A 13,511-nucleotide genomic window follows, 5' to 3' on the forward strand; every position below is an offset into this window, starting at 1 on the left:
ATTTCAGGACATAGTTCCCTCACTTTGATTGATAGCAGAGTGGAAAGATAATAAACATGAGGAGATGCAGAGGGGGATGATATATTGCAAAGGTCCTGAGTTGGATTCAAAGCACTGTTTAGTAGCTGCATGGTAACACAGTACACACAAAGACCCCTACGCCCCTGAGGAGGACCCCTGCATGCTACAGTTGTCGTTTTGCACAGGCGAATACCAAAGCGTTCTTATTGTGTGCTGGGTATTTTTGACACAATACGCCAAGCTTGCAACATCAGAGGGGAACAGGTGCCTTTGTGGGATGAATGAAGACAAGACAAAGATTAATGGTTGCGACGCAGATCATTATACTAAAGCCGCCCACAGTGGGTGGGTAGGTAGCTGTGTGTGTGGGTGTGCGTGTGGATGTCAGTGTTGACATGGGCAGCAGCTAAAAATAGCCAAACAAAAGAAATAGTGTGTGGAGCATTTCCTCCCTCTTATGAACTACAACACACACACACCAATACATGCACGCACGCAAACTTTTACTTTAATTTTACCAAAAGTATTTAATGAAAAAAAGGGCAGCATGGGATTTCCATGTGAGGGAAATCAATATATTCTTCAACCATGTGTTATTTTAATTAGAATCATTCAAATCAATTTAAGTATTCCATTCATAGAATGGTATTCCACATCGATTGAATGCTACTTGTTATTTAAATCACTTTGACTTTTGCTCTTCCACCCCTGTAGAAGCTCACAGTTAATTCCAGCATTCAGTTGTTTTGTTCCAAATTTACTTTATATACAGGACTATTTGGACTATATTTCTTGTCATGAGCAAATAAAAACCTGGTTAAGACCCCAATCAATGACCAATGCAGCTTTTCAGGTGCATGTGAACACATTAAAATGTTGACGAAACGGTTTATCTATTTCTGTAAATAATAATAAAATAAAACATATTTTCTAAACATACAGAAGGCACACAGAGTAAAATATTTCAAGCAATTATTCCAGTTAATCTTGATGATTATCTCTCGTAAATCATAAAAATACAAAAATCAGCTGATGTCACAGTTTTCACAGAGAAAACTAATTACATAAGGTCACTGATGATGTAGCCCAATAGAAAGTTAGGTGGAAGGAAAGAGTGTGGGTTTCCATTTTTCTTCAAATATTCCTGGTTTCTGTGAAACCCCCGGTGGCTCCATTTTGGACTGCTATCCATTAAATACACATTTTACTTGTTTTGACAGCTTTTGGGTCCTTCAACAAAACATGAAAGAATTATCCTTGTTTCACAGTCCTGTCAAGACTGTGGTTATTCCTGCATCTTGGGGATCATTTAGTACCACATGTTTTTTTATTTCCACTAATGTGCCTGGACAGAGCACTTTGTGAACAGCCAGTTTGTGGCTAGCCATTTGTGGCTGTCCCTTTTGACAGTTCTCAATCATTGCCGGACATCTTTCAGGTCAAGTGTTCCCAATTGTTGCAAAAGCAAGCATTTCTGTATTAAAACATTTCTTCATCTTGTCTTAACATTAATAGGCAACTTTCAATAGAATTTTATTTATTTAAACATGGCCCACATAGCAATTCCCTCCCGCAGCCTCCATTTTGGTCCTGCTCCAAACAAACCAACCTTCACACAAGAACATAGTACTCATTAGTACTGATATCAAAAATACTTTTATGTAAAATAAGAAACACAAAACAATCATTTGTCACTGAGTTGTTTGAACACTTAATTACTTCAGCTGTTTTTCCCCTAATATAAATGGTTCGGACCAAGGAAATATGTTTTTCCAACTTTCTGCAAGCATTAAACTTTCAGTAAAAACCAAAACTATCAACAAGAAACTTCTCAGAAATGGTACAGCCTGGTTCCAATTTCTAGTGGAATGAAAAGGGTTGTACAATACCTTTAAAGATTGCTTCAACACACAGAACTGTAGGAGAAAAACCCAAAGGCAAAATCCCCAGGTAAAGAGCCTCAGGCTGATCTCAAGCACAGCTAAGACGAACCACACTGAGCACAACACACTGAACCAAGAAGGACATCATGAAAGTGTTCATGTTCCAAATGTTTCTGATTTCTACTCAGCTGTACATATTTTACATAACTTCAAACAAACTTAAGATATTATGTCATTTAGATCACAGGCACCAAACCAGGCAGTTTATAATTGGCAGATGATGGCAATGTTTGTTTGTATAGCTTGGATCTAATATTAAGCAATAATAATGCTTTGTTTTCTCAAAAGACAGATATAAAACTTGAACTGCTAAAGTGAGTCAGAGAAACAGAAAAAAACAAGGGAGATAAAATTATGATTAGGTGCTGTGGTCCAGAGAGAAGTGTGACATTTGCAAAGGAGATCTGTTTCACATTGACCGGTTGCTTTCTGCATGGTCAGGAGCATTTTGATAGATATGCTGTGCCTACTGGCTCTAAAACAACAAGTATGCTTCACAGTGAACTCCTGTCAAAGTCCAACATCTCTCAAATGTATGAGGCTTCCTATTTTCAGCAAGAAAAAAGAAATTCAGTAAATACAAAAAAGCAAGTAGCCAAAAACGTATCCAATAGACAAAATGAATGAAGTGGAAAATATTTACAATTATTTTCTATTGTATAACAATTCAAGACAAAATAACCTTGACCTTTAACGACTGCAAGCAAGCTTGGCCTTCATTAGGGTTATTTTTTTCTTATATCATAAGACCCTTTTCTATGTTAACAAGTTGATTGAAGAAATTACCATCTGAACACCAGAGGTCACAAAATCAAAATGGAACTGGCAACACTGACAAAAACAGTTAAATAGGTGAATTTAAATACATAAAATAACATAGAGAAAAGAAGAAGAGGGGAAGGGGAAGAAGACGGGAAATAAATTAAAAAACACGGGAAAAAATGTTCCAGGTTTCACAAGAATGGTGTATGGCCTTTGATATAACAATGAAATATTTTGTCCATTAAACTTTTCTGTTTTTTTTACAACAATGGAAACAAGTTAATTAGTCTCCCCTAATAACTAAACTAGTCCTTTAAGACAGTCACCAAGTTTTAATTTTGAACATTGCTCACGCCACACCTCCACATTTAGCATGCTGGTTGCCTACTACAGATAAAACACTGTTGCCGGACAGTTAATAAAACCCTCACAGAACCACTTCTGCACATTCAAAGTTTTCCTCTCGGCCGGCCCTCATCAGCAATATTAAATGTAACTGTACAGCTATTCCTAATCTAAATCCCCCTGCCTAAGCATTGCAAGTTGTACAGAACCGATGTCCATCCATACATTCTCATCTTTATTGAACTTTCATGCTATTTAAACTTAAGTTTAATGATTTTAACACTTGTTGGACTTACGAGGCCACTGGAGGTTAATTGAAAACAAAAAAACCCCCCAGCTGATTCAGTCATTCTAAATCAGTCGGAATAACTGTGAAACTGTCGGCTAGCTGATTTAGCCAACCGGATATTAAACTTTATCTGGCTCTCCGGTCAAATTTGCCTCTTGAACATTATGCTACTATTTGGGTAGCTGTAGAACAACCCACTCAAGCTCACATGCCCACATAATACATGGAAATGACAAAAAAAATTAACATCTTCATCCTTTCAAACATTCTGGGAATAAAACAACATATTACAATTATTCTGATCCATTGCTAAGATATTAATTATAGATATCACGCTGGTAAATAGAGTTATTCCACCCACATGGAAAGAAGATGCAAGCTGCCTTCAACTCTCTGGAGAACCAGTGCATGCAGGCTGACATCCACAGAGGAGGGAGGCATCTACTGCAAGCATGTCCCACGCTGCACGCTCCGAGTGCAACAGAGGCTGCCATGCTCACTTTGGTGATCATTTCCAGTGAAACATCAGAGCAATCTGGTATATCCTGACTCAGGGGATTGCCTGATTGGCTGCCAGGTTGATAATGAAAATTAATGAGAATAGACACAAGCAATTACCCCTAATAATCTCTCTGTCGCCTAATGAACAACTGTTTCATCAGCAGTTTTGTTAATATCTTAAATTTCACTATCGGGGGGTCGAGATGGCTACCCTTTTCCTAGAACTGGGTGCTGTCATGTTAAATTATGTTCCGGATCACAGAGGAAATTTAATATCCACATCACATCTCTTTCTAACACCTGGTAATATAAGTAATAAAGTTACATATGCTGTAGGTGACCTTTAATCACCAGAAGCTGATCGTGAGCCACAAAATAGTGACCTTCCAAACATGCAGTGCCCGTGGGGTTTAGGACATCACGAATACAAAGGGCTGGTTTAGTCAATGCAGTCTTATTGATTGTTTGTCAAAGGAAAGAAGGAACATGGAAGGCAAATCAATTACACATATGCAATGTGTAATCAAATTTCAGCAAAACTGCTGAGGTGTGGAAAAAAATCTTCAGTTGACATTTATGCTAGGATACCTACTGTATGTGCTGGTATCCATTCAAACTGAAGAACGTAGATGCATAGATAGAATATAAAGAGTTGGGGGGGGTTAATGGGACAGACAAACATAAAGAATCACATCATTTTGAGGAAACAGCATCACAAAGACCAAATAATACAATAGATGAGCCACGAGTAAAGTTGTGGATAAGTTCAAAATAATGTTTGGTGCATAAAAACAAAATCCAAATCTTTGGGAACCTTAGATTTTTTTTTAAGTGTATGATACAAGACAAATCTATGGCGGTCCACCGAAACTGACAAGCCAGGCAACGGGGGCATTAGAGAACCACCTCATGGTAACTCTGGAGGAGCTGCAGAGATCCACAGCTTGGATGGAAGAATCTGTTGATAGAACAAATAAATATTAGTTCAACATTCCAAAAAACACACATTGAGTGATGTAAAGTTCATTACCATGGATGCACCTTTCCTCACAGAACGATGGTGGCAGCATCATGCGTAGGGGATATTTTTCTTCAGTAAAAACAGAGAACTCTGTCAGTGTAGAAAGAAAGGTGAATGGAAAGTAACTGAACGTACAGCCAGACAATGCAGTTTATGGCAAAACCCGACTGATAATCAGTGACTTGAAAAGTGTTGCACTAACAATTCAATCTGACTGTACTGATGCAAACAAGAATAGGCAGAAACTTCAATCTAGAAAGTGACATACACCAAAAACCTTGTTGCATGTTTTTCTATCTTCCCATTGTCTTTAAAGGGTTTTGGAGACACAAGTTGAGGATCTAAACTGAATTCTGTTATTAGAAAGAGCAAAATAAAACACGTCTTCGTTTGTTTTAGAGAAGATCCTTCACAGCTGTGCAGCAGGAACAGACTTTATTCTGCACTTCGAATAGGAGCAACTCTACGTTTCATGGTCATTACACTGAAAAGTCTTCTGCGGCAAAATGCGCCTCCATGATATGAAGAGGCATTGCGTTATGGCACACGCGGAAGGATGTGTGTTTGTTATTTCGCTTAGTTTCCGCACATCTATATCTGCTCTAATCACACATGCGCGGTCTAGATGTTCTTGTATGTCGAACAATAAAAGTAAAACAACAAGCAACAATTATGCGAAGCATAATTTTTCGCTTAGCGTTGTTTTATTAAGTTCACTTCGGGAGAGCAACCTGCTGCCGGGTGTGATTTGGTCATCACCTTTGTGCTGCGGTGCAGCCTGTGCAGCGCGCGTCTCTCCGCTCCTCCTTTCTATAGTACACAGCGGGACACTCCGCAGTTCGCTCATCCCGCTCCTTCCCCTTGCCTTCTTTTTACGCGCTCGACGTCTCTGCATTGACAGCGCTTGAGAGAGCCAGTCTTCTTCAGAGCTTTTTAGGTGCTGGAAAGGCGCAGGGCACTCAGCTTTCCGATGGCGAAGCGGTCCATGTGGTCGTTCATAGAGAAGGATTAAAACCTTTTTTTTCTTTCTTTCTTTCTTTTTGTTTTTCCTCCCTCCACCTCTTTCTCTATCTGTCTGTGTTTTCTCCTCACACTAATTTCCCACATAATGTGGGACGCCCGTTGTGTGCGCGGAGTGCTCCCCTCAGTCGTATCCGCCTAACTGAAGGGGGATCCCGGCTCGTTTTTCCACCTCTGCTCCCTTAGGACACAGAGGAGTTTGCATGAAAAGGCTGGTTTACAGCGGCAAGGTGAGGCTGGCTATTTAATGCGACATTAATAACATTGTTAGCCTGTTGTAACTTTACACTGAGACCAAAAGGAATTTGTGAGCTGTAAGAGAACTGATACGGGAGGTAGGTGGTGGATTGTGAGGGGGCTCAGAGTGACTACTGAACACTTACAGTGTAACAGGTATGCTGCAGTGTATACGCACACCCCTACACACACACACACACACACACACACACACACACACACACACACACACACACACACACACACACACACACACACACATACATGTGTGTTTTTTTTATTGTTTTTCTTTTCCACACACATAATATACCTTGTGAAACAACAAGTCCTGATTCAAATTTGTTATTCAAAATGGCCAAGGCCAAATGTAACTAAGCTAAAAAAACAACAAAAAAAACATATGACAGATGGATAATCTTCCAAAGTTTCTGCCATACTTATAGATAAATAGCTAAGGTTGAATTTTATTATGGTCTGCTATAAGAGTCATGCTGATTTGATATTGAAGCCTTACTACGAAGAAACATCGCTGGATCAAAAAGCAAAGCAGCTACCTTGACTGGTAAAGTGGAATCATTGATTTGGTACAATGCTTTCTAAGAAATGTGATGAAAGAGATCAATAACACTGTGCAGCTGTCATAACGCTTGACTGGATGTCTGCAACCTGAAGGGAGGTACTCTATGTTGGATGCGTTTCATTTCTTCTCTGTCTAAGAAGTCTTCTCTTTTATTTTTTCAGCCATGGAGGGACTTGCCTAAAGAGGATCCAACTTAAGTCAAAAGTTTTATACTTTTTCCCTGGTTTTAGTCTTCGCCAATTGTAAGATCTTCCAAGAAGTTTCCAATTCCATTATCATGGCCGAGAAGCTTGGATCGGCGGGGCCTAAACCCAACAACGTCCGAACTGCCCCACCACTGCCCCCCGAGCCCATTGAAATCATCCGCACCAAGGCCAGATCACGCAGGGTCCGCCTTAATGTTGGGGGTCTGAACCACGAGGTCTTGTGGCGGACCCTTGATCGCCTGCCCAGGACCCGGCTTGGCAAGCTTCGAGACTGCAACACCCATGAGTCCCTCATGGAGATCTGCGACGACTACAGCCTGAACGAGAATGAGTACTTCTTTGACCGGCACCCGGGGGCCTTCACCTCCATCCTGAACTTCTACCGCACGGGCAAGCTGCACATGATGGAGGAAATGTGCGCCCTCTCGTTTGGCCAAGAGCTGGACTATTGGGGGATCGACGAGATCTACCTGGAGTCCTGTTGCCAGGCCCGCTACCACCAGAAGAAGGAGCAGATGAACGAGGAGCTGCGGAGGGAGGCTGAGACTATGAGGGAAAGAGAGGGAGAAGGAGAGTTTGATAACACCTGCTGCCCGGAGAAGAGGAGGAAACTGTGGGATCTCCTGGAGAAGCCCAGCTCCTCAGTGGCTGCCAAGGTAAGAATCCAAGACTAGAAAGTGAGATTGTACTGCCTGAGTCTCACATTTCCTGCTCACAATCAAAGCCAAACACTCTGGTTGCATAATAACACATTGCAGGCATGCTTGTTAAAGACCAACTCCCACGTGCGCTTCAAAACATGCTCATGAGTTCATCAGCTTGAATCTGATATGGTCAGTAGAAACAGTGGCTAAGATGACACAGAAGCTTTTATGATGATATGACTAAATGCAGAAGGCCAAGAATATTTTCATGTCAATCAACTTAACTTTATGTCCTTCACAAGAAGAGATTCATGTCTCTTCTGATGCGACATTGTTTTGAGTAAGTCTTAGTGGCTGGATGATAGAACAGGACTCTAACAGGTATATTATTGCTGTTCTGAGCATTTACTTGAGTTAAAGTATATGATTTTATTCAAAACCAAGGTTCTCTGTCTACAATACTGTTAGTTGGTTCAATTTTCATTTAATTTTAAGAAATTACAAATTCTCTTCCTATAGACAGAATGTTAAATTTGATACATCAGTTCAGATAAACCCCCCCCCCCAAAAAACCATTTATGGATAGCAGACCTAACTTCTTAGTGTACAGTTTTGAGAATTGCTTGTATGCCATTATAATCGGCAGTTTTGTGTAGATGTTTGCATGTGAAAGTTAGAAACTGTGCAACTACAACACCATCACCCTAAGAAAATTCTAAGAACTGTACCACATAAGAAAACAATATGTTGCAAGTTTTTTTGATAGAAGATTACTGTCTCCATTCTATTTTTTACAATTTCTTACTGAACTCACTAAGTGCATCAAAAACAAGGTTTGTCATTTTGCTGGGAGGAAAAAAGTGTGATTGTTCAGTTTAATGCATTTATTGAACAAGAATAAGATGACCAATTATGGGGGGCTTTATGTCACTGGTTAGTGTATTTTGTTTAGTGGCCAAGATACGTCTCTAAAATAAACTGTGAGGAAAAAAGTAGCCAGCCTATATAGAATAATAAAGCAGGTTGTCTTCTGTTGTAGGGCTGTTTTGATAGCCCTGAATAGAATAAAAAATATAAATCTGGATGATTTTTTCTAAACCTTTGGAATGTGATATTTTCTCTAAGTGTAAGAAGACTAGGTCTGATTCGTCAGATGTTATGTTTATTTGTAAAAAGAAGGGAGTTTTTTATTGTGATGCATCTAATGAGCAGGGAAAACTGGATGATCATAGACAATCACAATAACAGAATGCTCTATTCCATTCTTCCATAACATTAAAAAATAAATACAATGTGTATTTTTTTGTCTTTGATCTGTTGACTAGTGATCAGAGCTGATTAAGGGAAAACAGAGTGATTTCAATCTCTTGCCTATTGATCGGTGCATCTCTAGATCCTGCTCTTTTCTCTTAAAATGAACAAGTTGCACAGTTCTCTTGACTGTGCAACTTGGCAAACTGATATTAAAAACCTTTTGAGTCATTGGTCAAGAGTTAAAAGAAAAGATGTGACACCTCTCATTGGAAGGAGATTAATTATCTTTTTATTGGCTATTATACAGAGTGTTCCCACTTCCAGCATTATTGGCATATTCCCTATTTTCTATGAATCAACCATTGGCAGTGACTGACAATGATCCTGTCTCAGCTTGATTACAGCATTCATCCTTTATAGGGAAGCCGTGTATCATATGAATTAATTAGACAGAGACTGCCGATATCTAATTTAGGGCCTAACTCATGTGACAGCACTTGAGTAATTTGCTATGCTGTACGATGTCTGAAGTGATTTACTCCTCAGTGGAGTTCTTTTTTTTTGACTCTAGACACATCTGTGTATTGCTGACTTGTACACTATCATGATGGGGGAAGCCCTTAGTTCATTGAAGAGAAATTCCATCCTAAATCAAATTGTGTTAACATCCTGCTGACAGGGCTACGTGGAGAGCCTGATCATGACTCCAATAGCTCAGGCTATCGGCAGCAGAAAGTCATACGGAAGTGCAGTGGTGTGGCTGCATACTTACAGCAGCTCTCTGAGATCAGGGAAGCCTTTTACGGCTCATACGTCGTGCAGTGAGCTCTCTTGAAAGCTCCTGACTAAGGAAATGCCATTACTAGTTCACTACAGTGCCACGTGATTTCATACAGGCAACCAAAACTCTTTGTCAAATACAATTTGCCTTCTGGCACACACATTTCCCCATTCCTAGTTTCTTTTATTTTCCTTTTACTCAGTCTTCTTAAGTCATTTGTGCTAGTTTTCGTGCTTTATGCCACCTGTAACCCTTTTGGCTCTTAAATGAAAGGTAAGCATGAAAGTGGTGACCTTTTTCACAAGGTAAATTAAGCCATGATTTCATTCAACAAGGCTTACATGGCCTTGGCTTTTAAACTGAAAAGATAGATATCCAATATACGTATAAAATCTAGTAGCTAGAAGCTGTGGAAAGAGGTTCGGAGAAGAAACCGGCAGAACAATGCTTTCAGTGATTTACCCGGTGCAGTCATGTACGTTCTGCCCAGGTTGCTGAGCTTGATGTTTGCAAACATTTAGCAATGAATTATAAATGAAAAGGTAAAAAGTAATATGCAGTGGTTTTTATGTGTAACTCTGTGTTTTATTTTCCTTTTGGGAGAAGACCTGGGATTTAAAAAAGTAATGTGTCTAAAACTACCAAATGTCTGTTTTTTGTGAAAAGTTTGAATTAATGGGAAAGGAGAATAGTTTATCTACACATAAAGTCTTTTTTAACAGTTATCAAGTTTGAGTTTTCCATCCCAGGTTTTGGGATGGAAATTAAAAGGTTTTATTTAATTAATTTTTTTGTATTATGTAGGTCCAAAAATTAATACCCAAATTATTTTAAATACACTTGTTCAAAGAATTTCATAAAAAGAAAAAAATATATATATCTGAATTAGTACATTTATCTTTTTTTATTAGTCACAAAGATAATTGTTTAAAAGAATATGGAATTATGTTTTATTGCCTTTGGTCCTTGAGCTATAGTTCATAATATTCACATAGAATATTTTGTCTCTTGTACATTTGTGACTTTTGTTTTACAATGAGTACAGGAAGCAGTTGTACATAAACTTATCAAGCTTAGGAGACCATATACAGATTGTGTCGTTGCTGTAAAACTGACATAATTTTGTTTGTGTGTATTCCTCAATAACTGAAACTTCTTTATTTTTATGTGAAATAAACTTTGGTCCTTTTTTGGCTTATGTGGCATGTATTTGCTGGCCAACAAGAATGGAGCCAGAGATGACAGGAGGAATGCAAACTATATTGTGAACTTAAAAAAATGTTTGCTACAGTTGGCTGCAGTTACTGATAAGCTGTCTATATGTTTTAATACGCAATTACATTTTGCAGTTAGAGCTATTAAGATTTTGGTGGCGCAAAGCATACGTTCTTAATAAATTACATGACAAGATTCGGAGCTGTAAACATTTTTAGGTCGCCTTATTGATATCAGGCTGCCCTAAGAAATAGTAGCAAAGGATCTGTAAGCATTTCAAAGAGATCAGTGCTTCTTCCTTGCAGAGTAAGCCAGCCACACACCCCCACACACACCATCCGTGTCCAGCCTTGTTCTTGCTCCTTAATGTGGACGTGCTCCATTACTCTCCTTTTTATCTAATAAGCCAGTCTAGCTGGTGGAAATAAGCAATGGGCCGGTATGGCCGCAGCCTTTTGCTGTTCGGTTCTGCCGTGCTTGGACGCAGCCAAAGCCTCTCCAACCACAGACACTGTTGGCAAGCTCTTGTGTCATTTCTCAGGGGCGTTTGCTTCTGATCACGACGGGCTGCCTTCTTCCAACTGACTGTTATCTTCCACGCATAAATTCACCGAGCCAAAGCTTGTATGTACACTGATGTAGATGTGGAAGCTGGAAGAGACCAAGATGAGGAGAGGTTGTGTAAGGGAAAAGATGTAAGAGCCCTTTAGTCCGCCTTGAGCCAAACTGTCTCAGAATTAAATTCAAGTAGCTCCACCACCTGTTTTTTTTTTCAGTGCAACATGAATTGTTTATAATCTTTAGCAAATTAAGTTACTATGAATGTTTACTTTTATACAAGTAGCATTCAAAAATAGCTCTCTGTTATTTTTTGCTATCTTTCTGAACATTTATGTGTCCAAATCAGATTCCGTATCATCCTTTATAGAATTTCACTAAAACTTAGTTATCTGTACAGAGAAGTCTTTTCTGGCCTGGAGCGAGTCATCCTCATGTATTACAAGAGCACAGTTTAGGAGAAGCACACCTTCTTTCACCCCCAGTTGTTTCCTGGTTACATAAACCTACCATCAGACCTCTAATCAGCACAGCCTAGCATTTAGGCACTAGCACCTAAATCCTCTTTACTCGCATTCATAATCAGATAAGAGAGAACCTCCTTGATTATAGGTGGCATGAGTTCTTATGGCTCCTGCATGGGAATTGAGGGAGCAGCATTTATCATCTGGATGTTCCAGGACACACTTAAAACCCAGTACCTCATATACAACTGGCTTTATTTTCTCCATATACGTCAGCTGTAAAGTGGAGATTTCTTTAAGTTTGGATAATTTCTGTAAGGTTTTGGTTAAATTTAGAGAAACATAAGCACTCAGGTTTTAGCTTTATCCTCCAAACGGTTGTGACAAGGTGCTTTTTTTGTTCCATATTATACCTTCATTGTTGTGAATTAATGGTATGAAAAAAAAAATGTTATTCATTAATATTGTTGTGAATACCTACCACAACAAAACCAAATTGCCTTTGTGGTAATCAAAAATTTAAATAGTGTTATAATTACTGATACAATTATTTAAAAAAAAAAAAAACGTTTTCCACATTTCCAGACACTTCAACATTGCTTTCAAAAAGAGTAGAGATTAATCGTAGTTTGTCAGGATTAAGTTTTATCGAAAAAATCATGAAAGAAGATCTTATAGTTTACAAAAGATTGCAGAAAAGGATTCTATGTAAAGCTTTCAGCTTTCAGCTTTACACAGCATCTGCTACTTGGCTAATTTATACTACTTACCTGTTGCTCCTTGTGTTGTGCAAGAAGGTAGATTAATTTAAAATTGCAACTAAATTGAGAGAGTGTTGTATCCTATATTTTGAGTAAAAACTCACAGAGTTTGACTTTAAATTTTCCATCACAGCTTACAATTGAGTTATAATTTAATCCTTGGTAATCATAATATCATTAGCTAAAAGAGACATGAATCATGTACTTGTGACAGTCATTTCAAATGTTACATTTATTTGTAACAGAGTGACAGTCAACTTCATTGTTTTTTCACTCTCCATATTTGTGTCTGTGTCAAAGTATAATTATTTAAAATGGGAAATAGATGTGATGCAGTGAAACCATCGCATTTTTGCCCAAAATGTTCATACTATTTATGTCAAACTAGAATAGATCAATAAAGTATGTTCTGTTCTATTAATCTTATTGTAGTCCATGGCTTAAAATGGCACACAGAAGGAAAATCCCTAATCTGTCACCTTTTCCTCTTTTCTTTATACAAATAAACAAAACCTATGCATGGCATTGTGCATTATCATTCCACGTTGGATTTTGCATGCAGATGAATTAACGTCAAGACGCATCTCAGGTGTCTCAAAGGAGCCCACTGGGCTGTCTTAGAGGTTATTGCACTTGACTGTGTGCATTATGATTCACAAATGGGGCCATCATTTGGTAAATCCACGAGGTACAGCTAATCTTAAATATCCTCACTGTTAAATGTATAAATGTATGTGTAGATTACCCGTGTCATACAATAATATAATAGCAATTTTAGTAAACCCTGTTTTTAGTACAGCGAGATTTTTCTCAAGATTGTGGAAACATTGGCGTCATCATTTATTTGTGGCTCAGTGACTGTCATGTTTCTTTTTGTTTGTTTTTTTTTTCTTTTCTTTTTGTTTTACT

General features: G+C 38.6%; 1 protein-coding gene and 1 long non-coding RNA gene across 2 annotated transcripts in view; one reads left to right on the forward strand and one right to left on the reverse strand.

Moving 5' to 3' along the window:
- Positions 1 to 574: 574 nt before the first annotated feature.
- On the reverse strand, positions 575 to 5,747 carry LOC114137084 (uncharacterized). Its single transcript, XR_003593939.1, has 3 exons — positions 5,642 to 5,747; positions 4,892 to 4,972; positions 575 to 4,819 (listed from the first exon to the last, which is right to left on the reverse strand). It is a non-coding gene; the product is annotated as an uncharacterized LOC114137084 (long non-coding RNA).
- The window catches only part of kcnb2b (potassium voltage-gated channel subfamily B member 2b), a 94,665-nt gene continuing 86,844 nt past the window's right edge, over positions 5,691 to 13,511 (forward strand). Inside the window, exons 1-2 of the mRNA XM_028005597.1 lie at positions 5,691 to 6,132; positions 6,881 to 7,581. Coding sequence (XP_027861398.1) covers positions 6,997 to 7,581 — 585 coding nt within the window. The 5' untranslated portion in view covers positions 5,691 to 6,132; positions 6,881 to 6,996. The remainder of the gene's footprint in view (positions 6,133 to 6,880; positions 7,582 to 13,511) is intronic.

The sequence above is a fragment of the Xiphophorus couchianus genome, chromosome 21 (genome assembly GCF_001444195.1).
Source record: "Xiphophorus couchianus chromosome 21, X_couchianus-1.0, whole genome shotgun sequence".
NCBI lineage: Eukaryota > Metazoa > Chordata > Actinopteri > Cyprinodontiformes > Poeciliidae > Xiphophorus > Xiphophorus couchianus.